The sequence below is a fragment of the Haliotis rufescens genome, unplaced genomic scaffold (assembly GCF_023055435.1).
Source record: "Haliotis rufescens isolate VD_foot unplaced genomic scaffold, xgHalRufe1.0.p SCAF_16, whole genome shotgun sequence".
Lineage (NCBI taxonomy): Eukaryota > Metazoa > Mollusca > Gastropoda > Lepetellida > Haliotidae > Haliotis > Haliotis rufescens.
In genome coordinates this window covers 4,194,529-4,222,213 of record NW_025963846.1, presented here as the reverse complement: position 1 = coordinate 4,222,213, position 27,685 = coordinate 4,194,529, and the positions used below count along the sequence as shown (strand labels likewise).

The 27,685-nt window shown below is 44.1% G+C and overlaps 1 protein-coding gene and 1 long non-coding RNA gene across 3 annotated transcripts; both read left to right on the top strand.

Moving 5' to 3' along the window:
• Positions 1-2,195: 2,195 nt before the first annotated feature.
• On the top strand, positions 2,196-22,085 carry LOC124144260 (protein SSUH2 homolog). The gene is made up of 12 exons (XM_046513587.2): positions 2,196-2,498; positions 9,005-9,249; positions 9,905-9,971; positions 10,548-10,677; positions 11,867-11,927; positions 12,224-12,351; positions 14,734-14,796; positions 15,780-15,883; positions 16,237-16,329; positions 17,238-17,340; positions 17,574-17,678; positions 20,365-22,085. Exons 1-12 carry the CDS (start codon positions 2,485-2,487, stop codon positions 20,509-20,511), a joined length of 1,260 nt encoding a protein of 419 aa, XP_046369543.2. The 5' UTR covers positions 2,196-2,484; the 3' UTR covers positions 20,512-22,085.
• LOC125380982 lies at positions 12,425-14,714 on the top strand. 2 transcript variants are annotated; one of them, XR_007221562.1, is made up of 3 exons: positions 12,425-13,692; positions 13,913-14,132; positions 14,221-14,714. It is a non-coding gene; the product is annotated as an uncharacterized LOC125380982 (long non-coding RNA). The 2 variants fall into 2 exon arrangements; XR_007221561.1 differs by having other exon boundaries at positions 12,425-12,526; positions 12,576-14,132; positions 14,221-14,701.
• Positions 22,086-27,685: the final 5,600 nt, after the last annotated feature.

Here is a 27,685-nt window from a genome sequence, read left to right as displayed (position 1 = left end):
GTTCGCTCATGACGCCGAAGACCCGGGTTCGATTCCCGACATGGGTACAATGTGTGGAGCCCATTCCTGGTGTACCCCGCCGTGATATTGCTGGAATATTGCTAAAAGCGGCGTAAAACCATACTCACTCACTCACTCGCCTGAATTCAATACTTTGATGTCTGAGATGAACTGCTTGTCCATAATTAGGTAATTTGCCATGTGGAAATAATTGTGACCACAGCTTTGGTAAATAAAACACACCACTGCATTTGTAACTTTACGCGAGTCGTAACAGCTGTTGGCCCATCAGGTGTTAAACCGCTATATTCACGTCGTAATTAATATGCCCTGTTAGTGTCGTGTGGAATAAGTGATGTATTCCGTGCTCATACTGGGCAAGTTCATTATAACGGATGGAGGGGTGAGATCGTGATAATCAAAAACGTAGTCATCTGAAACTTCCAATGAATACTCACATCTGATCAAATGAAGCTCGCAGGGAAAAGTACAGGTAATACACGTTGGACAAACCATGTTTATGTGGACAACAACGCTTCAATTGAAATCACCAGACTTATAATGGAACCTCGTTAATCCGGACTACACTGACCCCAGTAAAAACGCACGGACTTATAGTTGAACCCGGACTACACCGACCGCAATGGAATCAACCGTACTTATAGTGGAACCTCTATAATCTAGACTGAATCTACCTCAATGAAATCAAGTGGACTTATAGTGGAGCCCCTTTAACACGGACTACACAGACTCCAATGAAATCAACCGGACTGATAGTGGAACCTCTTTAATCCCGACTACACCGACTCCAGTGAAATCAACCGGACTGATAGTGGAACCTCTTTAATCCGGACTACACCGACTCCAATGAAATCAACCGGACTGATAGTGGAACCTCTTTAATCCGGACTACACAGACTCCAATGAAATCAACCGGACTGATAGTGGAACCTCTTTAATCCGGACTACATCGACTCCAGTGAAATCAGGTGGTCTTATAGTGTAACCTATTTAATCCGGACTACATCGACTCCAGTGAAATCAAGTGGACTTACAGTGGAACCCGGGCTACATCGACTCCTGTGAAATCAGGTGGTCTTATAGTGGAACCTCTTTAATCCGGACTACACCGACTCCAGTGAAATCAACCGGATTTATAGTGGAACCTCTTTAACCCGGGCTACATCGACTCCAGTGAAATCAAGTAAACTTACAGTAGAACCTCTTTAACCCGGACTACACCGACTCCAGTGAAATCAAGTGGACTTATTTTCGAACCTCTTTATCCCGGACTACACCGACTCCAGTGAAATCAAGTGAACTTATAGTGGAACCTCTTTAACCCGGACTACACCGACTCCAGTGAAATCAACTTGACTTATTTTCGAACCTCTTTATCCCGGACTACACCGACTCCAGTGAAATCAAGTGAACTTATAGTGGAACCTCTTTAACCCGGACTACACCGACTCCAGTGAAATCAACTTGACTTATTTTCGAACCTCTTTATCCCGGACTACACCGACTCCAGTGAAATCAACTGAACTTATAGTGGAACCTCTTTAACCTGGACCACACTGACCCCTGTAAAAACGCACGGACTTATAGTAAACCTTACTCTACAGTCTTAAGTCATCGATAGATCCACTTTTAGGGTCATATCATGTGGGATGCAAACCCCGTGTCTCACCCGACAGTAAACACGGATAGCCAGGCCGTGTCTAGCCCAAAACTAAACAGGGATGCCCCGTGTCTAGCCCGACATTAAAGGTAGGCTCCAGTATGTAACCAGACAACAAACATTGATACCACGTGTCTCTCCCGACATTGAACAGGGATACTCCGTGTCTTACTCGACATTAAAGGGATACACCAGCATGTATATTGCACAAGTATATCATGACATCTTTTCCGACAAGGTTAAGGCGACATTGAACACAGCTACCAAGGAATTCATCCCGACGCTACCAGCAAACAAACATTTAGAACGAGTGAGATTTTCTTCCTCACAATGCTATTCACATCACCCGTGACTGCTGACTGTACATGTCAATGTGACCTAGATATTGTCAGCGCTTGATCTGAAGTTACTCCTTTAACACCCTTGTCAGGATTAATGTTACACAATATATATATATATATATATATATATATATATATATATATATATATATATATATATATATATGAGCCTCGTTTTGAAGTGAAAGGGAAGTAATATATCATTCGCGAACCAGGATTTCACCTAATTCTCCTCGTCACATGTGCAGGCGACACACGCCCCCTACTCAAGACCGTGCTTGTCCAGGCTCCTTACAGCATCTCTGAATGGAAACTGACACAGTATATTTCACAACTTCCAGCAACGTCAGTATCGGTGATCAAAGTCTCCTTCCTTGAACATAGTGAGCCGTGTGCAAAACCCACCCCTTTCATATACGGTCCATGCCTGCTTAAGCAGTTGTCGGTCGGAAACCAACCAGAATGGATCCCAGTCAGTGAGTATTTATCCATAAGACAGTGAACATTCTTTGTGACATGTGGTGACATATAGCGTGGCAGCCCTGCCTTGTCAAGTTATCGTAGTTGTCACACCGTGACGTTCAGACAATGAATTTTCATGATAATACCTCTCGTCTCTTTCACACACATGATCCGCGTGGGATCGACATCCCCGTAATACAATACGTTACACAAACTAGTTGATAAAACATGATTTGCACAGACCGTCGCAAAACATGATGTCTAAAGGGTAATTGTGACAACTGTGTAACTTGGTGACTAAAAGGATATGCCACAGGGAAACTACCGACTAGCATTCGGATACTGTTTCATACCTGCTGACAGTTGGTATAAGGGTTATCTACTCACAGGGTTGACGTGATAGAGGTGAGGTGAGGTAAAATTGGGCTTAACGTCGCGTCCAAGATTATTGCACTTATATAGCGACGTGCATGCACGTGTATGTGTGTGTGTGGCTGCTTGTACTAGTCCGGACTGATGCCGATTTATAGTGCTAGATCACTGAGATATCATGCCGCAGTTTAACATGAATACCCCACTCAGACACAGTATACTGACTCCGAGCCGACCAGTCCTTGTTTTAGCCCCTTAATGCCGAGCGCCAGACAGGGTAACAACAAATATACCGGAGTATAACATGCTGATGTAGGATTATATCTACCGCAGTATAACATGCTGATGTAGGATTCTATATACCGCAGTATACCAAGCGGATATAGGATTCTATATACGGCAGTATAACATGCTGATTAGGATTCTATATACCGCAGTATAACATGCTGATGTAGGATAATATCTACTGCAGTATAACATGCTGATGTAGGATTATATCTACTGCAGTATAACATGCTGATGTAGGATCATATCTACCGCAATATAACATGCTGATGTAGGATTATATCTACCGCAGTATAACATGCTGATGTAGGATTATATCTACCGCAGTATAACATGCTGATGTAGGATTATATCTACTGCAGTATAACATTCTGATATAGGATTATATCTACCGCAGTATAACATGCTGATGAAGGATTATACATACTGCTGTATAACATGCTGTTGTAGTATTATATCTACCGCAGTATAACATGCTGATGTAGGATTTCAGATACCGCAGTATACCAAGCGGATGTAGGATTATATCTACCGCAGTATAACATGCTGATGTAGGATTATATCTACCGCAGTATAACATGCTGACGTAGGATTATACATGCCGCAGTATAACATGCTGATGTAGGATTATACATACCGCAGTATAACTAATGATGTAGGATTATACATACCACAGTATAACATGCTGATGTAGGATTATATCTACCGCAGTATAACATGCTGATGTAGGATTCTATATACCGCAGTATACCAAGCGGATATAGGATTCTATATACCGCAGTATAACATGCTGATTAGGATTCTATATACCGCAGTATAACATGCTGATGTAGGATTATATCTACTACAGTATAACATGCTGATGTAGGATTATATCTACCGCAGTATAACATGCTGATGAACGACTATACATGCCGCAGAATAGCTAGGATTTTATCGAAAAAATAAACTGTCCCAGAAAAAGATTATGCTTCAAACTGTTGAAAATATAATTGTCTGCCACAAACGGGAATCGAACCTTGGTCTACTAAGTAATGCTTAGACCACTACAGGTACCCCCCCCCCCCCCCCCCTCCCCTTCCCCCCTTCCTAATGACTGTATGACAGTATGACAGTATGACATCCCACAGTATGTGCATGTGTCAAACTGCGACAAAGCTTTGACACTTCACAACATCACGTGATATGACATGCGCAGTGGAGACCATGCTGCACAGATGGACCTGGCAGATATCTGGACACACGAAGCGTGTGACGGCCTGCTAGCCCTCCTTGTCACTGACGTAGCAAGTTACCCGGCATTCAACACCAAGCAATGTTACAGTCGGACTTGTAATGTTATCAGGCGTCAAAGGGCGGTTTCATTCACAAAGGCTTACAACAATGTCTTTGTTTAGAAATAGATCAAACGTTCGCACCGGGTCAAACGAAATTTAATCACCACAGACAGAAATTATTTTCATGGCCAACGTCCAGAAGATATTAAATAAAACAATCCTACATACATACATGCACAGAATGCACTGCATACGTATCTATGTATCTCGATAACTGCTGCGGCTTGGGATTAAAAAGAAAGTTTCTCGAAAATACTTCAAACAATAATCCTACAATATCAGAAAGCAAATTATTATTATTATTTTTTTTATGCGGGTGGGGGTTGGGGGGAGCGATGGTTCGATCCCCGGCCATGTCATACCAAAAGACGTTAAAGGATGGTACTTGTTGTTACCCTGCCCCGTGATCGGCATTAAGAGCATACAGAGGGACAGGATATCTCAGAGTCTGTATAATGTGCCTGATTTTGGCATCCATCTTATACTGCAGCATTGCATCTCAGTAGGCTGGCACTATAAAACCAGCATAAGTCGGGACTAATAAGTCGCACGTACAGGTACGTCGCTATAGAAGTAAAAGACATTTCAATACATCCTATTATGCTGATATAAAAGTACACATAATTTACAGAAATTAAAATCACTTGTTATACAATTCTCCAAAAACATTGGTGATACAGGTGTCCCTTGGGCACGCCAGAAATCTATGATCGCGGGTTCGAATCCAGAGTCACCTCGAGTATGTTTCTAGGTTTGCCAGCACCATAACCGTGCTAGTGGATTTCACCAAAGTGGTAAAAACGTCTGAAACCTGCATCGCTTCGGACTTCCCTCCCATATTAAGCTAACACGCCGTGATATAACTGTAATACTGTTCAAAGGGGCGTTTAACCCTAAAAGTTTGTACGTTTTGACAGTAAAATATACAAGAGCCGGGCTTGATATCATGACTAAATACTTTCTACACATCCCTGAAGCTATTACACGCAATATGATTAAGACGGGGGACACGCGATTCTCTGTGCAGAGTTGCGTCCCTTGGACACGTCAGAAACCTATGATTGTGGGTTCGAATCCTGGTTTGCCCCGATTATGTTTCTAGGTTTGTCAGCACCATACCCGTGCTCGTGTGTTTCACCGAAGTGTTCAACGTCTGAGACCTGCATCACTTCGGGCTTTCCTCCCACATTAGGCTGACACGCCGCGATATAACTGGAATATATAGCGATATACTGTTAAAAGCGGCGTAAAACCCAACTCACTCACTCACTCACTGTTTAAGACAATGTAGGACGAAGAGTTAGTACCATGGGTTGTTTTGATATAACCTGTTTCCTACACTGAGTGTGGGCTGTTAGTGGCTGATACTCATCACGCACTTTCACTTTCGTGTCCTTTCGTGTTTTTAGCAGTTCCAAATCAAATTGTCGGTGCATTTATATCTCATCCTTTTGTCCTTAGCACGTCCTCCCGCCCGTATCAGTTCGGGCTTCCCTCCCACATTAACTTAACACGCCGTGATGCAACTTGTATAATGTTTAAAGCGGCGTGAAACCAAACTCACTCATTAACTACAGTTTCGTCCTTAACCTGTGGGTGTATCAGACAGACAGACATATTTATTTCGTATACGTGGCCATGAGGCCAATAGTACACAGACATGTTGTTGAAGGACCATTCGTCGTGGAGCACCACTTGTATACTGTAGCTGAATAGATGTACACAGTTTTATTAATATTCAATGTATCATCCTTCTTTCAAATATCTTATAAACAAAAACTGCAAGTCTGAGAAGAATGTGGCTATTTTTGCTGTTCATAATTGTACAAATTGACTTTGTGATAGATACGTATATTAGTTAGGCAGGTATTTGATTCTATATCTTCACATACTGGACATATTAAAAAAACATGGTATTCATCTTCTTGGTAATATTTGCAGAAAGGACACATTAATGTTAAAACATCATTATCTTTGGAATGTCTGTATAATTGTTCATTGAGGGTATGTTAAACATCTTCGTAAAGATAAAGATCGAATAGTTGTTAAATACATTACTGGTTTTATTTCCCTTTTTAACATGTACTGGGCATGTAGCGATTGTGAACATCTGACAGGTGACCAACCTTGACAACACATTACTTTACATCGTCGTTTAAACTTTGTTAAGAACATAATTTTATTTCCAACAACCTGGGATATCCATGCGCATGCAAATCCATGCGAAAAAGGAATTTCTCTAACAGCTGAGGCCCAGTTTATATCCCCAAAGTCATCAGACCCGTGATGATGTGGGGTAGAATAGGTCTTCAGCAACCCATGCTTGCCGTAAAAGGCGACTATGCTTAACGTAAAAGGCGACTAACGGGATCGGGTGGTCAGGCTCGCTGACTTGGTTGATGCATGGCACCGATCCCAATTGCGTGGATCGGTGCTCATGATATTAATCACTGTATTGTCTGGTCCAGACTCGATTATTTACAGACCGCTGTCATATAGCTGGAATATTGCTGGGTGCGGCGTTAAACAACCAACAAACAACCCCTAAGTCATCAAGGCGCTTAAGCTTGTAATAACATCGTCTAGAGTATCGTGCATCTGCTTGTGTCTCTGGTTGTCTGAGCAAACGTATCCAGTATGAGATAACCCTACATTGATAGTGTATATATATCGGGGGCCTTCCGCATTCTGCTAAAATTGCCTTATTTTTGTGACCGGTAGCCGACGCCAAGAACAAATTTACAAGTTATTGTATGAATTTTCTCAATACTGTGGCGATATAAGGTTCCCGAAAGTTCCGAGCCGTACATCAATATTGGCTGTATTTTACCATCAAATTCAACAGCGATTCAACAGGCATAGTTCTAAATATACTAATAAACTTCTTAACTGAATACATTGCTTGGTGGTTGTATCAGTACTATAACCAAGTCGGGCGACCATGCTATCTTATCTCCTGAACACGCATGGGGCAAAGATTACAATTTCCTAAGTGAGTTGTGTTTGAAGCCGTTTCTTGCACACCCTCGTAATTAACATCGCAACGGAAGACGTCTATCATGTGATTTGAACATTGTACCCACGTGCGGAGTCTGTCCCGGGGCAAGTGTACAACCCAAACAGGACCAACTCGAGCATATCTATCAACCAGCTAAACATTGCTTGCTCATGTTGATGGGACTATTATGAGCAAACAGCCCTGATCAAGATAACAGTAATTTCTTTTCTATCTGTTCGTTTCTTTGAACGAAAAGCGTACACATATTTCATCTTTTATAAACAGATAATCTATGAGTAAGTTAATATTTAGTTAATTTCATAATTTTTTAAAACTACTTACGCTAGCCTTCGATGTTGACTTTAAAGGTTCAAATTCAGCTGGCAACACCCGTTTTTCGTGACATTGTTTTGAATTATCAATCGATAAAATAGGTGTGTGTGGGTGTGTGTGGGTGGGTGGGTGGGTGGGTGGGAGTTCTGTCATTGCGTGGTGTTTAAAGGCAGATAGTTAATGCCTGGTCAAATACAAAGTAGCCTTGCTTTAACGTGAGGTTAGACGCTCCCTCAGCGGCGCTGGACCGTGAAATCGTGATCCTGGTATTCAAGTTTTTGAATTAACCCTTTTCCCTTCAAAGACACCGTAACATGAGATGAACGTATGCATGTCACGCAGTTTCACACCCGAGGCGTAGTGTGTTGACGCTGTCAGTCACTTTAATGGGCGAAGTGAGGTGAAATTGAGTTTAGCATCGCGTCCAAGATTATTGCACCTATATAGCGACGTGCATGCACGTGTGTGTGTGTGTGTGTGTGTGTGTGTGTGTGTGGTTGCTTGTTCTAGTCCGAACTGATGCCGATTTATAGTGCTAGCTCACTGAGATACCAGGGGAAGTCGGGTAGTCCAGCGGTTAAAGCGTTCGCTCGTCACGCCGAAGACCCGGTTTCGATTCCCGACAATATGTGACGGTACAATGTGTGAAGCCCATTTCTGGTGCCCCCTGCCTTGATATTGCTGTAATATTGCTAAAAGCGGCGTAAAGCGATACTCACTCACTGAGATACCATGCCGCAATTTAACATGAATACCCCACTCAGACACCGTATACTGACTCCGCGCCGACCAGTCCTTGTTTTAACCCCTCAATGCCGAGCGCCGGACAGGGTAACAACAACTACCATCTTTTAACGTCTTTTGGTATGACGCGGCCGGGGATCAAATCCCGGACCTTCCGCTCTTCGGACGGACGCTCTACCACAAGACCACGGAGGCGGGTCACTATAAAGGACTCCCGCCACATCATGCAATGCTGGAGGACAAATATACCATGAATTTGGTACATCATGTTTTACACGTCTTTTCGAAACTTGGACTGGCACACGTGGAAACTGAGATATACTATTTGGGCAAGTTTGAATGCTGGGCAACAGAGAAGTTTTACAGAGTATAACCTTTCCCTATGGATACAAAAACAAAACAACGTTTAGTAAACTCAGTCCATGAAACGTTATGATTTTTTTTCTTATAGATACCCAGGTGGCGCACCCCCCGCGGGTGCTGTCGGTGCGGTACCAGGCCAAGGACCACCACCCCAGGGTCAGCCCTACCCCCAGGGTCCTGGGGCACCGGCTAACTACGGAGCGATGAATCCTAATCAGACTAAGGGTGAAGCTGGCAAACTGCCCGGGGGACAGGCAGCTCCAACCCCATCCGCCCCCTCCCTCAATGAGATGGACAACGTAGGGGGGTACGAGAATGTCGGCTTCTCAGACAGTAAGTTTGATTACGTATTTAGTAATATATTCTACATTTAGCTGACATGTATTAACGCCATTTTTTGGAGTGAAATAACACACTTGATACCGGAACTAATAGTTTTCAGACGTATGTTTGACCTTTTTTTAAAAGAAGAATATTATTAGAAGAACATATTAAAGGCTGATAGTAATTGGAATATCTTCGTCACATTATTTTGACACATGAAATTGTGACCTGCAAAATGATTGTTGAAATCATGGTCAATGTAGCGTTGTTTATGAGGTGAAATGGGGTTTAACGTCGCGTCCAAGATTATTGCACTTATATAGCGACGTGCATGTACGTGTGTGTGATTGTGGCTGCTTGTACTAGTCCGGACTGATGCCGATTTATAGTGCTAGCTCACTGAGATACCATGCAGTTTAACATGAATACCCCACTCAGACACAGTATACTTGGTTTAGCCCTTAATGCAGAGCGCCAGACAGGGTAACAACAAGTACCATCTTTTAAACGTCTCTTGGTATGACGCGGCCGGGGATCGACTCCCGGACCTTCCGCTCTCCGGGCGGACGCTCTGCCACTAGACTACGGAGGCGGTCTCGTTGTTTATGATGTAAATGACGGTGTTGAACACACGCGGTATCAAAACTAACTTGTCATGTTCCAGATTGTCTCCCTCCACCGTCGTATGACGAGTCTGTGCAACCCCCAACAGAGAGACCGGAGATCAAGGGGTAGGTCCTCGCCTAATTGGAACCGGTCACGTGATATTCTCGGTGTGGGTGTGAGGGTGACTGGGACTGTTTTAAAAAATAATTTCTTCCTGAAAAATTGGAACCCAGAAAAAATCCATGTCCCCCACAAAATTAATGGTGACCTTATCATAAACCAAAGTCAAAGTCAACTCCGGTTGTCAATATGGTGCCCATTTGGTGGTCAACATGAGTCCCCATGTTGACCACCAAATGGGCACCTATTTGCACCAGGACTGGACAAGACTGCCACACATACAACCTACCTGATTCTCCTTCAGGGAGGGGACGGTGGGGTAGCCTAGTGGTTAAAGCGTTCGCTCGTCACGCCGAAGACCCTGGTTCGATTTCCAATTTTAATGTTTGAAGCCGATGTCTGGTGAACCCGCCGTGATATTGCTGGAATATTGCTAAGGCGGCGTAAAATTACACTCACTCACTCACTCACTCACTCACTCACTCACTCACTCAGGGTGCAATTGGTTAGTGAACCAGCTCCTGTCGTTCCGTTGATCACGGGGTCGAGGTATATTCACTAATTACCTGATTCTCCTTCAGGGTGGACGTAGTGAACGAGGACCAGGCTCGCGAGGCCCTGATGATGTATGTGGCGGAGCACTGCTGTTACGGGAAGGGCGCTGCCGAGACAATGAAGTTCACCCAGCTGCAGCCAACCAACGCCTTCCATGTACGACCTTCTGTTTGCATGTAATAAATAATAAATAATACCCCACTCAGACACAGTATACTGACTCCGAGCCGACCAGTGCTTGTTTTGGCCCTTAATGCCGAGCGCCAGACAGGGTAACAACAAGTACCATCTGTTAAACGTCTTTTGGTATGACGCGGCCGGGGATCGACTCCCTGACCTTCCGCTCTCCTGGCTATATAACCTGGAATCCCGCCGGGGTATTGTTGATGTAAAATCCAGTTTGCCTGTTAAGTTTGGATAAGGGAATTGGTGACGTATGGAGGGTCGGGTGGTTGCGATGGCGTAGGGTCTACGACATGTCGTACCTGACTGACCGTGTGTCCTCCAATGACAACATAAAGCTCATCAATCACTTGTTTGTTCGCAGATTTATTTTGACGTTGCTACTTCATAAAACACCACTCACACACTCACTCACACCGTGACTCTTCACTCAGACCCGTGAAGATCTGGGGTAGAATAGGTCTTCAGTGCTTGTCGTAGAAGGCGGCATCGTGCCCCAATTTCGTGGACCGATGCTCATGATGTCAATCACTGGATTGTCTGGTCCAGACTCGATTATTTACAGACCGCCGTCGTATAGCTGGAATATAAACAACAAACACTCACTCACTCACTCACTCACTCACTCACTCACTCACTCACTCACTCACTCACTCACTCACTCACTCACTCACTCACTCACTCACTCACTCACTCACTCACTCACTCACTCACTCACTCACTCACTCACTCACTCACTCACTCACTCACTCACTCACTCACTCACTCACTCACTCACTCACTCACTCACTCACTCACTCACTCACTCACTCACTCACTCACTCACTCACTCACTCACTCACTCACTCACTCACTCACTCACTCACTCACTCACTCACTCACTCACTCACTCACTCACTCACTCACTCACTCACTCACTCACTCACTCACTCACTCACTCACTCACTCACTCACTCACTCACTCACTCACTCACTCACTCACTCACTCACTCACTCACTCACTCACTCACTCACTCACTCACTCACTCACTCACTCACTCACTCACTCACTCACTCACTCACTCACTCACTCACTCACTCACTCACTCACTCACTCACTCACTCACTCACTCACTCACTCACTCACTCACTCACTCACTCACTCGACTATTTCCTCTTCCAGTACACCATGGAGACATTCTGTGAGTCGCGATCGACTGCCTGGGCCTTCGAGCCATTCTGTGGTGAGTACTAGGTTATTTTCAGTTCCGAAGTCTCTGATTAGAATACAAAGCAAGTGTCATACAAGCAATGGAGAGCTAAAGCTGGTTAATCATTGGCTCGTCATGTGCATGTGTGAAGATGTTCCCCACTGGCGTCACCGTTGGGATGTTGCTGGCATATCGATAGAAGCCGCGTTATACCCAACATGGCAGGACAGACAAAAGCGTGGTTGATATGTTGGGTACACAGTCGTCTATTTCTCCTTCGTTCATCTTTGGTAGTATTACAAATATCACCGTCACGTTTCCTTCCACAGGTCAGATCCTTGACACCCCGGCAAATGGCCCCGCCCCAGGGCCGTGGGACATCACCCCCAGCCCCGGCCCCACAATGTTCCAGGACGGCAAGATGGACCTGGAGGTACCCCACACATCATCCGTCAAGGTAGGTCATTGGCACAGAAGGTCCCCCCCCCCGCCCCTCCCCACACACCCACCCACCCACCACGCCCCCAGTATCCACTAAGGTAGGTCATTTGGACAGGAGGTACCTCCCACAGTATTCATCAAGGTAGGTCATTAGGACCAGATGTTCCACTCTCCCTCCAATATTCGTCAAGGTAGGTCATTAGGACCAGATGTTCCACTCTCCCTCAAGTATCCACCAAGGTAGGTCATTAGGACCAGATGTTCCACTCTCCCTCCAGTATTCGTCAAGGTAGGTCATTAGGACCAGATGTTCCACTCTCCCTCCAGTGTTCATCAAGGTAGGTCATTAGGACCAGATGTTCCACCCTCCCTCCAGTATCCATCAAGGTAGGTCATTAGGACCAGATGTTCCACTCTCCCTCCAGTATCCATCAAGGTAGGTCATTAGGACCAGATGTTCCACTCTCCCTCCAGTATTCGTCAAGGTAGGTCATTAGGACCAGATGTTCCACTCTCCCTCAAGTATTCGTCAAGGTAGGTCATTAGGACCAGATGTTCCACTCTCCCTCCAGTATCCATCATGGTAGGTAATTAGGACCAGATGTTCCACTCTCCCTCCAATGTTCGTCAAGGTAGGTCATTAGGACCAGATGTTCCACTCTCCCTCCAGTATTCGTCAAGGTAGGTCATTAGGACCAGATGTTCCACTCTCCCTCCAGTATTCGTCAAGGTAGGTCATTAGGACCAGATGTTCCACTCTCCCTCCAGTATTCGTCAAGGTAGGTCATTAGGACCAGATGTTCCACTCTCCCTCCAGTATCCATCAAGGTAGGTCATTAGGACCAGATGTTCCACTCTCCCTCCAGTATCCATCAAGGTAGGTCATTTGGACCAGATGTTCCACTCTCCCTCCAGTATTCGTCAAGGTAGGTCATTAGGACCAGATGTTCCACTCTCCCTCCAGTTTTCGTCAAGGTAGGTCATTAGGACCAGATGTTCCACTCTCCCTCCAGTATCCATCAAGGTAGGTCATTAGGACCAGATGTTCCACTCTCCCTCCAGTATTCGTCAAGGTAGGTCATTAGGACCAGATGTTCCACTCTCCCTCCAGTATTCGTCAAGGTAGGTCATTGGGACCAGATGTTCCACTCTCCCTCCAGTATCCATCAAGGTAGGTCATTAGGACCAGATGTTCCACTCTCCCTCCAGTATTCGTCAAGGTAGGTCATTAGGACCAGATGTTCCACTCTCCCTCCAGTATTCGTCAAGGTAGGTCATTGGGAGAGTAGGTAGCCCACACAGCATCCGTCAAGGTAGGTCATTGGGAGAGTAGGTAGCCCACACAGCATCCGTCAAGGTAGGTCATTGGTGAAAGAGGTAGCCCACACAGCATCCGTCAAGGTAGGTCATTGGGAGAGTAGGTAGCCCACACAGCATCCGTCAAGGTAGGTCATTGGTGAGAGAGGTAGCCCACACAGCATCCGTCAAGGTAGGTCATTGGGAGAGTAGGTAGCCCACACAGCATCCGTCAAGATAGGTCATTGGGAGAGTAGGTAGCCCACACAGCATCCATCAAGGTAGATCATTGGGAGAGTAGGTAGCCCACACAGCATCCGTCAAGGTAGGTCATTGGGAGAGTAGGTAGCCCACACAGCATCCGTCAAGGTAGATCATTGGGAGAGTAGGTAGCCCACACAGCATCCGTCAAGGTAGGTCATTGGGAGAGTAGGTAGCCCACACAGCATCCGTCAAGGTAGGTCATTGGGAGAGTAGGTAGCCCACACAGCATCCGTCAAGGTAGGTCATGGGGAGAGTTGGTAGCCCACACAGCATCCGTCAAGGTAGGTCATTGGGAGAGTAGGTAGCCCACACAGCATCCGTCAAGGTAGATCGTTTCGACAGGAGGTCCCCACCCTTCCCCCAGCATTCGTCAGGGTAGGTCATTGGGACAAGAGGTACCCCCTACAGCATCCTTCAATGTAGGTCACGTAAAGAGGAGGTTCCCCATACGACATCAAGGTATGTCATTTGAGACAGGAACCGATTTTATCAGTATATGAAATTCCACTAAATGTGACGATTCCACATCTAACAGAATGAACTAAAATGGACATGAAATATTTGTAAAAATTACTTTCGAAGCTTGTGTCCTTTATGGCAAGGTGAGCTCCAAGTCCAGTCATGACGGCAGGCAATAATCCTTGGATTTCACGACAGGAATTATATAGGAGACAATTATGTGAATGAATCTTCATGGGTTATATAAAGTAAGCGAAGGGGTAGCTGCAGAGGATCTGCAAATACACCTCCAGATTTCCACACAGGGGTAGCACCATATTACATACACCCTCACCTCGTCTCTCCGTGTTGTGTGACTCTTCTTACTGTCTTCTTGCAGGCCTGCCACAACTGCTGTGCCTCCGGGTGGATCCAGTGCAACAAATGTTTCGGTTTAGGGAGGGTAGGTTGTCCCTTTCAGACCTTGAAATACAACACAGCCATGATCTGTCAAGCTAGTTTAGCATTTAGATTTATTTAATGAATGAAGAGATACTCTGGTCTTCTTCCTGTTAAAAACCAAGAGATATTTTATATCATCTTCTTACGTGTGCTATCACGGTTCGCGCTTCCAAACACTGGTTAGCCTGGGGTGTATGTCCAACCCCATCACCCAAACCTTATTGAGCTGTAGTAAATGTCCCCGTGGTTGATGTCCTTATCAAACTGTAGTAACTGTCCTCGTTATTGATGTCGTTATTAAACTGTAGAAACTGTCCTCGTTATTGATGTCGTTATTAAACTGTAGTAACTGTCCTCGTTATTGATGTCGTTATTAAACTATAGTAACTATCCCCGTTATCGATGTCGTTGTTGAACTGTAGTAACTGTCCCCGTGGTTGATGTCGTTATTAAACTGTAGTAACTATCCCCGTGGTTGATGTCGTTCTTAAACTGTAGTAACTGTCCCCGTGGTTGATGTCGTTCTTAAACTGTAGTAACTGTCCCCGTGGTTGATGTCGTTGTTGAACTGTAGTAACTGTCCCCGTGGTTGATGTCGTTGTTGAACTGTACTAACTGTCCCCGTGGTTGATGTCGTTGTTGAACTGTACTAACTATCCCCGTGGTTGATGTCGTTGTTGAACTGTACTAACTGTCCCCGTCGTTGATGTCATTGTTGAACTGTACTAACTATTCCCGTGGTTGATGTCGTTGTTGAACTGTACTAACTATCCCCGTGGTTGATGTCGTTGTTGAACTGTACTAACTATTCCCGTGGTTGATGTCGTTGTTGAACTGTAGTAACTGTCCCCGAGGTTGATGTCTTTATTGAACTGTAGTAACTGTCCCAGTAGTTGATGTCGTTGTTGAACTGTAGTAACTGTCCCCGTGGTTGATGTCGTTATTAAATTGTAGTAACTGTCACCGTGGTTGATGCCGTTACAGGAACAGTGCACGTTTTGTAACGGTCGTGGGTGTTCGAGGCAGTATATCGACGGCGACTGGGTGGACCGCTCCTGCACGAGCTGCAACGGCAGGGGGATGAGGACGTGAGTGATGAGTGGCGTGTTTTTTGCTGTTTTTGTTTTGTTTGTTTGATGTAGTCGTTGTTGTTTGTATTTCTCTTTCTTTTTCTATTCCTTTTTTTTGGCGGGAAGGGGGGCGGGGTTGTAAGGTGGTCAACATAGGGTTTTCAGGCATTCTATCATGTTTGCTCCGAAATATTAGCAAAATAACTTCATAAGATTCACACAACAGGGATCACATGCTGAGTGGAGACAGGATAGTGCAAAAGGAACCGAAATTTGAACCCAATGAAACTAAATTTGAACCAATTCTTCACCAAGTGAACTGAAATTTTGACCATTTTTCCAAATGAATATGCAGTTCCTTTGTCATTCAGATGTCACCGTTGCCATGGTTGCGGACGCATCACGTGCACGCTGTGTGACGGCAAAACCAGACTGAAGTGCTACATCAAGCTGACAATACTATGGTAGGCGCTGATTATCAACACCGATGTGTGTCACTTGGTGGGTGAGCGGAGTTTGCTCGCTGCGTGGACTGGTACACCACATTCGTGTTCGTGTTCGAGGTTACCCAAAGTAGTAAACGTCTAAATATCTACAGTACTTCGGGCTTCCCTCCCGGCTGGTGACCCGTGAAGATCCGGGGTAGGATAGGTCTCCAGCAACCAATGCTTGCCGTAAAAGGCGACTATGCTTGTCGTAAAAGGCGACTAACGGGATCGGTTGGTCAGGCTCGCTGACTTGGTTGATGCATGTCATCGATCCCAATTGCGTGGATCGATGCTCATGATAGTTATGACTGTATTGTCTGGTCCAGACTCGATTATTTACAGACCACCGTCATATAGCCCGAATATTGCTGAGTGCGGCGTTAAACAACAAACAAACAAAAAATACTGGTAGGAGCCACACTTCCTCATTCACATGATAGGTTACCTTGCTTGACACCATTTGGTGATATTATCTTTGATATTTGGTCCCTGCACGCTGACTATTATGGATATTAATATTATGGATACTAGATATTGTCAACTGATATTGTACAATGTCATTTAAATACACAGAATATTTCCACTTTAGGCTGTCATTACATGATATGACTGACTGACTGACTGAGGCTGACTGAGACTGACTGACTGACTGACTGACTGACTGACTGACTGACTGAGATTGACTGAGACTGACTGAGACTGACTGACTGACTGACTGACTGACTGAGACTGACTGAGACTGACTGACTGACTGACTGACTGACTGACTGACTGACTGAGACTGATTGACTGACTGACTGACTGACTGACTGACTGACTGACTGACTGACTCGCTCACTCACTCACTCACTCACTCACTCACTCACTCACTCACTTTCTTGCAGGGTGAACCATGTGAACGATCACATTGTGGAGAGGACGGAGCTTCCAGACCATCTGATCCGGGAGGTGACGGGCCACCAGGCCTTCCAGGAGACAGCTCCCCGGGTATGCTGCTATGTTGCCCTTGCCAGATATAAATGTTACCATGTCTCATTAAATATGTTCCATGACCAATTATTTTCCATTATTCGAATTCAACCAACGCAGTTTATATCGATGGCTGAATGTATTAATACATACCCCTATCATTTTACATGATAAGTGTCGAGGCTCAAATGCCACAAGCATTTATTTGAATGAGATATATATTTATTCGTTTAATCGCTGTACATTTCAAGGTGTTTCCAGTAAATCACTTCCCAGACCAGGAAATCAACGCCGCGTCCAAGAGGATCGTGGGGTCTCACGCAGGGGCCTTTCCAACTGAGCGTATACTTATGCAGGTACGGTCAAACCAGTAGCTGGGAGTAATGGGGACATGGATGCGTCTTTGGGAATAAATGGTGTCTTCAAAACAAAACAGGTATCCGGTTACCATCCAATAACAAGCCAGTAACAATCCAATAACAATCCAGTAAAAATCCAATAACAATCCAATAACAACCCAGTAACAACTCAGTAACAATCCAGTAACAGTCCAATAACAATCCAGTAATAATCCAATAACAATCCAGTAATAATCCAATTACAATCCAGTAACAGTCCAATAACAACGCAGGAACAATCCAGTAACAGTCCAATAACAACCCATTAATAATCCAATAACAATCCAGTAATAATCCAATAACAATCCAATAACAACCCAGGAACAACCCAGGAACAATCCAATAAAAATCCAATTACAATCCAATAGCAACCCAGTAACAACCCAGGAACAATCCAATAACAATCAAGTAAAAATCCAATTACAATCCAATAGCAACCCAGTAACAACCCAGGAACAATCCAATAACAATCCAGTAAAAATCCAATTACAATCCAATAGCAACCCAGTAACAACCCAGGAACAATCCAATAACAATCCAGTAAAAATCCAATAACAATCCAATAACAACCCAGTAACAACCCAGTAACAATCCAGTAACAATCTAGTAACAGTCCAATAACAATCCAGTAATAATCCAATAAAAATCCAGTAATAATCCAATAACAATCCAGTAATAATCCAATAACAATCCAATAATAATCCAATAACAATCCAGTAACAACCCAGGAACAACCCAGTAACAGTCCAATAACAACCCATTAATAATCCAATAACAATCCAGTAATAATCCAATAACAATCAAATAACAACCCAGGAACAATCCAGTAACAGTCCAATAACAATCCAGTAATAATCCAATAACAATCCAGTAATAATCCAATAACAATCCAGTAACAGTCCAATAACAACCCAGTAATAATCCAATAACAATACAGTAATAATCCAATAACAATCCAGTAATAATCCAATAACAATCCAGTAACAGTCCAGTTACAGTCCAGTAACAGTCCAATAACAACCCAGTAACAGTCCAGGAACAGTCCAATAACAATCCAGTAATAATCCAATAACAATCCAGTAGCAGTCCAATAACAACCCAGTAACATCTCAGTAATAATCCAAGAACAATCCAGTCATAATCCAATAACAATCCAGTAACAGTCCAATAACAACCAAGTAACAGTCCAGTAACAGTCCAATAACAACCCAGTAATAATCCAGTAACCATCCAATAACAACCCAGTAATAATCCAATAAAAACCCAGTAACAATCCAATAACAATCAAATAGCAACCCAGTAAAAATCCAATAACAATCCAATAACATCCCAGGAACAATCCAAAAACAATCCAGTAACAGTCCAATAACAACCCAGTAACAGTCCAGTAACTGTCCAGTAGCAGTCCAATAACAACCCAGTAATAATCCAGTAACAATCCGATAACATTCCAATAACAATCAAATAACAACCCAGTAACAATCCAATAACAATCCCATAATGGTCCAAAAGCAACCAAGTAACAACCCAATAACAATCCTTTTGCAACCCAGTAACAATCCAGTAACAGTCCAATAGCAATCAAATAACAACCAAGTAACTATCCAATAACAATCTTATAACAATACGGTAAAAATCCAGTAACAATCCAATTACAATTCGGTAACAATTCAATACTCCATCCCTAGTTTTGTATGAGAAGTGCTTGTTTGCTACGATGCGGTATGTTAGCCTAATGGGTCAAGCGTTCGCTCGTCACTCCGGAGATCCGAATTCAGTTCGCTGTTTAGTGTCACCTCCTGGTGGTACAATGCTAACGAGCAGCGTAAAAAATTCTCACCCAGTCGCTGACTGAATCCTGGGTAGACCAAGCTACTATCGGGCTGATGTACTGTTTTCTTATTAAGTGAGTAAATTGGACTCCGCTTTGAACAGTATTTTATGAGTCATCAATCCGGTCAGCATAATATGTGACGAAATCCAGTAGAAGTTTAAAACTCAGGGAAACTCAGGAGCACCTGACATCCCTGGGATCGTAATCGATGAAATCAGGAATTCAGTACATCCTCACATGGCTAAGGGAGGCTATTGATTCATAGTATTCTTGTGGCATAGTTCGATGCCAGAATACCTGGTTTGCTCGCTCCGTGACACTTTTCAGGTCACTGCCGTCAAACACATATTCTATTGTTACCCAAAAGAATGGAGAGCCAATTGTCAAATTGTGCGTTCCTTGGTCGTTCAAGGACTCACTGGACGTTGGATAGAATCTTCGATTCAACACTATCATGATCTTCGGTTTCTCAGTACCCTGACCATGCTCGTGTGCGCTTCACCAAAGTGTCAGGCGTCTACGTCCTGATTCAGTGCCCCCACCCCCTCCCCCTTGAAATATCATGTAGTAATATAAGTGAGTGGGTGGGTATGGTTTTACGCCGCTTTAAGCAATATTCCAGCAATGTCACGCGTCGGGGGAAACCTGAATTGGGCTTCATACATTGTGACCATGTGGTGAATCAAACCCGGGGTTTCGGCGTAATCACAAGGCTACTCCAGCGTTCCTGTAGTTATACGACAGTCAAAAGGCGTTAAAACAAACTGAAAATAAACATTCCAGGTATATTCACCGATTGTTGTGTTGCAGCGCCACCAAGTACGGATCGTGCCCGTCACCCAGGCCTTCTTCAACTGGAAGGAGAAGGATTCTGACTTCTTTATTTATGGTTTCGAGAACAAGGTTTTCGCCCCTAAATACCCACAGACCTGCTGCTGGGGCTGCACCATCCTCTAGAGACGCCAGACCAACATCATCTAGAGACGCCAGACTAACATCATCTAGCGAAACACCAGACTAACATCATCTAGATACACACACCACATCAACATCTTCACGAGACAAAAGCCAAACAAACATCCTCTGAACACGCACGGGACCAACATCATCTAGAGACACGTCAGAACAACATCCTCTAGAGACACGCCAGACCAACATCCTCTAGAGACACGCCAGACCAACATCCTCTAGAACCACGCCAGAACAACATCTTCTAGAGACACGTCAGAACAACATCCTCTAGAGACACGCCAGAACAACATCCTCTAGAGACACGCCAGAACAACATCCTCTAGAACCACGCCAGAACAACATCTTCTAGAGACACGCCAGAACAACATAATCTAGAGACACGCCAGAACAACATCTTCTAGAGACACGCCAGACCAACATCCTCTAGAGACACGCCAGACCAACATCCTCTAGAGACACGCCAGACCAACATCCTCTTGACACGCACGGGACCAACATCTAGCATAACATACACACATACACGCTTTGGAAACTACCTTTTATGAACATTGTTGTTAACTCATGTAATGTTTTATACCATGAGCTTCTAGTTTGTTATATTCACAGGAAGACATCTTTGAATGTTCACATTGTCTGTTAAACAGTTCATGTCATCGAGTATGAGTTAGCAGCCACGACAAAAAAAACGCCCTGGGCCCCGTTTCACAAAGCGATCTCAGCGTTACGACTGTCTTTAGCGTTTAGTGAGTATGTGTTAATGATAGGTACGAAGACTGCATGGTAGACTATCATACAAACTGTCAACACTACGTATTGCAATGCGATCACAGTGGTTCGGTATGTTGAGAAAATTCGCAAATAAGTATCATCATTATTTACATAAATTCAAATGCCTAGTACAACTAATTTCATCCCAATAATATTCCAGTACGCACTGCTATTTGTCATAGTTTTGACTCCCTTCATCACAATACAGAACTATGTATCGCTATACATTGCAATACAAGATCCCTGGCAGTACACAGCCTCATCACTGGTACGGTAACAGAAGCACTCTGATTGTGTAGTAATGTGTAACGGGGCCCAAGTTCTTTTGTACCGAAGCAGCATTTAATTAGAGGAACATTTTGCCTTATCATTCGTGACAGTTGTTTGTTAGTACAGGAAATTCGCGTATAAGAACGCTAGAAGCGAGTAATCCCTTTATTTATTCATTTATTGACGATATTTCCAATCCACGTCAACACTCACGTTGATGTTCAGTGACAGTAGGTAATAAATAAACTTATCAACCTGTGCACAGTTTCTGCTTCCTCGTAAGGAAACTGATTTGTAAGGAAACTGGTTTAGTTTCCAACTTTATTTACAAGAACTCATTGTGTCAGAACTTTGCTAAGTTTGTATACCATGCCGCCAGTCATCTGACTTCTGCTGTAAATTGGCCTAAAATACTCAATCTATACAAGTACTTATGTTTTTGCATAATCGTTAAAAAATGCAATATCTTTTTTATAATATGTACACATCCATGTGATCAATAAAATACTTGTTTTACCCGTTGCACTTATATGAGATGAAACAGATTACCCGATGTTTCTAAAAAGGGGGAGATTTAGAGATAAGAGCTCTAAAATAAATATATATCACAAGTAAACATAATAATCCACTTTCATTTGACCATGTTGTAAATTTGGAAATATGGTAACTAACGCGACAAGGTGAGAATCATGCGCAACACAGGGAGCATCTCAACACTTCAATTGTTATTTAGTTTCTAGTGTTTCCCATGGTGCCATCATCGATTATTCAGTCTCCATTCTTCGTGATAACTACCTTGGACCCATTCTCCACTATAGGTGAGGTGAAATGGGGGTTAACGTATATAGCGACGTGCATGCACGTGTGTGTGTGGCTGCTTGTACTGGTCCGGACTGATGCCGATTGATAGTGCTAGCCCACTGAGATACCATGCCGCAGTTTAACATGAATACCCCTCTCAGATATAGTACACTGACTCCGAGCCAACCGATCCTTGTTTTAGCCCCTTAATGCCGAGCGCCAGACAGGGTAACAACAAGTACCATCGTTTAACGTCTTTTGGTATGACGTGGCCGGGGATCGAACCCCGGAACTTCCGCTCTACGGGCGGACGCTCTACCACTAGACCACGGAGGCGGTCTTCTCCTCTAGCTACGCGATGAAGTGATTCAAATAGCACGGCACATAATGCGCCAAAGTCCATTCACCGAGTGGATGCTCAAAGCCCTACACTATTATTATCCCAGTCAATGGATCAGTGTAAACTGGATTTTCATTCTCAGCTCCCTGGGGAGTATACAACCCAAGCTGCCATCTCATCCTACCGGGTACCTATTCACTGATGGGTGAACAGAGACACATCTCGAACAAAGTCGTGTGCTTCAGTGTGGGGCAGGACCGAAGCCCTAGAAACTCTCATGAGTCAAGCTGCCGAAGCGCGGTCACCCATCCAACTACTCTCCGAGACTGACGTTGCTTAACTTAAACTGATTTGTATCGAATACTGCAAGGGACATTCTCGCGATCTCGCATTCTCGCGATCTCGACTTTTAGAAATGAGCGAGATATGCCCAAAACACGAGAGTGCGAAAACGCGAGATTTAGCCCAAGTCTCGCGTTCTCGCGATCTCGTATTCTCGTGTTTTTTTGTCAAAAGTCGACAACACGAGAACGCGACATTTGGACATGATGCAATATCTCCCAATCTCGCAATCGCAAGAACGCGAGAATCCGACATGTCAATTTCTCGCGTTCTCACATTCTCGCGTATTAGACGCTGTCCGTGCGCATGCGAAATATCATAAGGTCAAGGCGCATGCGCACGTTAGTAGTCCTGCGATCATGCTTCTTCTATGCTCTTCATTTTCCAAGAAGCATTTTAGCTTTTAACTTATGACAAGCTTGAAAATGTTATATAATTTACATACACAAAGTCATATAGAGAAGAGTTGACAAGCCGGGATATAACTGAAATATAAATACTGTTCACTCACTTATTCTGAGCCATGCCGGTCCCTCAGGCTGGATATCGGGGTACATTTCCAGTATAAGCATACCTAGCATGCGGATGCTAAGGCCGCAATAAATTGATAGTTAGAGTTTGATTGATTTTTTTAAAACACATGAGACGGGGTGCATTTTATTTTTAACATTTTTTCTTTTTCTTATCGAACTATTGTGTGTTCAGTTGCTGTCGAAGGGTGCGATTCACATGCATCATGCGTGTTCAGTAGGGCTACGTGTGTGGGGTATTTCATCAAATAAAGACTGTAGGAACACACATATTTGAGATATTTCTATTTCTGGGAACTTGGAGGCAATAGAATAATGTAAGGCGGGATGGATTGTAGCCAGGCGGGAGCGGATGAGGATCTATTAATTAATTTTGTATGGCCTAAAGTAGCGAATATGGTGTCGTGTAAAACACATCTGACAATCTCATTTTAGACGAATTCTACAATTTGGTCTGTGTGAATTTTGTTTTAATGAATACACTAGCCGTGTATTATATTGCCTCATGGAGAAACTCACTGGCCTGTGATTATTTTCTGTAACTGACAGTGTCGCCGCGAATAGCTGCAAGACTGCTGATGTGGCTTTAAGCAATATTTACTCACTCACAGACGGCGAAATTTTGTTTCCAGCTTCCGGACACTTTAATGTTTCCACTATCTTAGAACAACGGGAGTGGACTCTTCTCCATATATGACGTTGTGTATGTAAATTACATTGCAATTTTGGGCGGTCGGGTAGCCTAGTGGTTAAAGCAATGTGTGAAGCCCATTTCTGGTGTCCCCGCCGTGATATTGCTGGAATATTGCTGAAAGCGGCGTAAAACCATACTCACTCACTCACTCACCCATAGCAATTTTCTAAATGCTACTTGGAGAATGAAGCGCATGAAAGAAGCATGACCTCAGGACTACGAACGTGCGCATGCCCTTTGCGTTATTATATGACGTATGCGCATGGGTTCTCGCGATTTCGTGTTTTTGTGGCTTAATTTGACAAGTCGACATTGCGTGTTTTTTGCATCATGTCAAAATGTCGCATTCTAGTGTTGTCGACTTTTGACAAAAAATGCTGTGTGGCCAAATCTCGCATTCTCGCGAGCTCACATTCTCGTGATTTGGGCATAATTAGCTCATTGCCAAAAGTCGAGACCGCGAGAATGTTCCTTACGGTATTCCATACATTTGTGACCTGTGCGCTGTGCACAGGAACACGCGCAATCCCTTTACTCTCACAAGCGAGAACCATTATGTGCTATGTTTGAGATTGGACCGAGGCCAATATCATGCTAATGTGCGTGGGCAAAAACGTGAGAATATGGATAAAGAGATAACGATTTTTTTTGCACATGAAATACATTTTTAAATCCCAAAGGACACCACCCAAAGTGAAAATAAAAGAAACATGTATACACGCCCCCATTGTGTACGTAACGCCTCTTATGTTAGCAAAACCGTCTTCAGACTGCCCCCTCGACACGTCCCTTTCTGTACACAACTCTCCTTATGCTAGCAACACCATCTGCAGATCGACACGTCCCTTTCTGTACACAACTCTCCTTATGCTAGCAACACCATCTGCAGATCGACACGTCCCTTTCTGTACACAACTCTCCTTATGCTAGCAACACCATCTGCAGATCGACACGTCCCTTTCTGTACACAACTCTCCTTATGCTAGCAACACCATCTGCAGATCGACACGTCCCTTTCTGTACACAACTCTCCTTATGCTAGCAACACCATCTGCAGATCGACACGTCCCTTTCTGTACACAACTCTCCTTATGCTAGCAACACCATCTGCAGATCAACACGTCCCTTTCTGTACACAACTCTCCGTATGCTAGCAACACCATCTGCAGATCGACACGTCCCTTTCTGTACACAACTCTCCTTATGCTAGCAACACCATCTGCAGATCAACACGTCCCTTTCTGTACACAACTCTCCGTATGCTAGCAACACCATCTGCAAATCGACACGTCCCTTTCTGTACACAACTCTCCTTATGCTAGCAACACCATCTGCAGATCGAAACGTCCCTTTCTGTACACAACTCTCCATATGCTAGCAACATCTCCTGCAGATCAACACGTCCCTTTCTGTACACAACTCTCCATATGCTAGCAACACCATCTGCAGGTCGACACGTCCCTTTCTGTACACAACTCTCCATATGCTAGCAACACCATCTGTAGATCGACACGTCCCTTTCTGTACACAACTCTCCTTATGCTAGCAACACCATCTGCAGGTCGACACGTCCCTTTCTGTACACAACTCTCCTTATGCTAGCAACATTTCCTGCAGATCGACACGTCCCTTTCTGTACACAACTCTCCTTATGCTAGCAACACATTCTGCAGATCGACACGTCCCTTTCTGTACACAACTCTCCGTATGCTAGCAACACCATCTGCAGGTCGACACGTCCCTTTCTGTACACAACTCTCCGTATGCTAGCAACACTATCTGCAGATCGAAACGTCCCTTTCTGTACACAACTCTCCGTATGCTAGCAACACCATCTGCAGGTCGACACGTCCCTTTCTGTACACAACTCTCCTTATGCTAGCAACACCATCTGCAGGTCGACACGTCCCTTTCTGTACACAACTCTCCGTATGCTAGCAACACCATCTGCAGATCGACACGTCCCTTTCTGTACACAACTCTCCATATGCTAGCAACACCATCTGCAGATCGACACGTCCCTTTCTGTACACAACTCTCCTTATGCTAGCAACACCATCTGCAGATCGACACGTCCCTTTCTTTACACAACTCTCCTTATGCTAGCAACACCATCTGCAGATCGACACGTCCCTTTCTGTACACAACTCTCCTTATGCTAGCAACACCATCTGCAGGTCGACACGTCCCTTTCTGTACACAACTCTCCGTATGCTAGCAACACCAGTAGGCCGACATGCCCTTTTTACAAATGGCTTTCCTTATGCTAAAAACATCTCCTGCAGACGGACACGAACCCTTCTGTACATAACGTTGGTGGGAAAAAGGGGTGCTGAATCATTGTCCTTTCGACATGATTTCCCAACACCCTGTGTTATATGAAGAGACATTACTCATTTATACGTCCATTGGATCTGACTATTGGCAACAATTCTTGGTGATTGAAGCTTGTGACAAAGAACCAATCAAACTGAATCCATTTTCAATCTCTAAAGGTTTCGTTTGTATCTGCAGAGAGGTTACAAATGTCACAAAGCACCGATTTGTCTCTCCCCCTGTACAATGTGAACGGAGATCGCAATCTGTCAATCTCCTCAAGTTAAAAGAGTTTGTCAATATCAAGGTTGCTGACACTGAACTGAAGGGCATTGTCCTTCATAGAGAACAATGCCTGTTCGGTATAACTGAAGATGAAATTACCACGGAACCGGAACAACAGTCCACCACAGATGTCAAACGGTTTACTGTAAAGAAGGATGGTGTGGTCGAAATGAGTATATCAAAGCTGTTTATTGTAACATTAGAGTGGAGGTGTACCTGCCAAGCGTTTGGACATGGATCCAGGTCCCACCATGCCCCGTCTGTTTGTCACTGCAGCGGTGACAAGCACGAGAACACTGACTGCAGGAAGGAAATCCTTTAAATCCTGCCAAGTGTGGCAAACCCGGAAGATCATGCATGAACAAACTTTCACTTTCCATGAAGCTCATAAAGAAGGTTCGCTTCCCTTGAAAAAACAGCTATAACCCCTTCAACTGTGGCACCTTCCAAACCAAAAGTAAAAACTGTAGAGTCTCAGACACTAGAACCAGTACCTGAACCAAAATCAGAGATGGTACATTTAACAAAGAAAGAAAATTATTGAGACAACGCAGCAAGAGAGCGGCTGCAAACTCCATCACCAAAGGCAACCTCTCCTTGAGACGTCTCCATAGAGGTCCATAACTTCGCACACAATTGACTGACCTCACTGCTATTGTTGCAATGACATCAAAGGCAGCATGGTTTCTAACAACAAGCCAGTGTCCAGTCAAGCCTAATTAACAAGTACACCTTACAGCAATGGTGCAAGCTGTTACCACTGTTAAGTTACTTAAGTATTCTCACGCGACTGTCGATGGAACATGAACATTG

Excerpts from the sequence above, each read along its gene's own strand:
- LOC124144260 (XM_046513587.2), top strand. Across the intron at positions 10,678-11,866 it reads AGCCAACCAACGCCTTCCAT|TACACCATGGAGACATTCTG; the intron begins GTACGACCTTCT and ends TTCCTCTTCCAG. Across the intron at positions 14,797-15,779 it reads AATGTTTCGGTTTAGGGAGG|GAACAGTGCACGTTTTGTAA; the intron begins GTAGGTTGTCCC and ends ATGCCGTTACAG.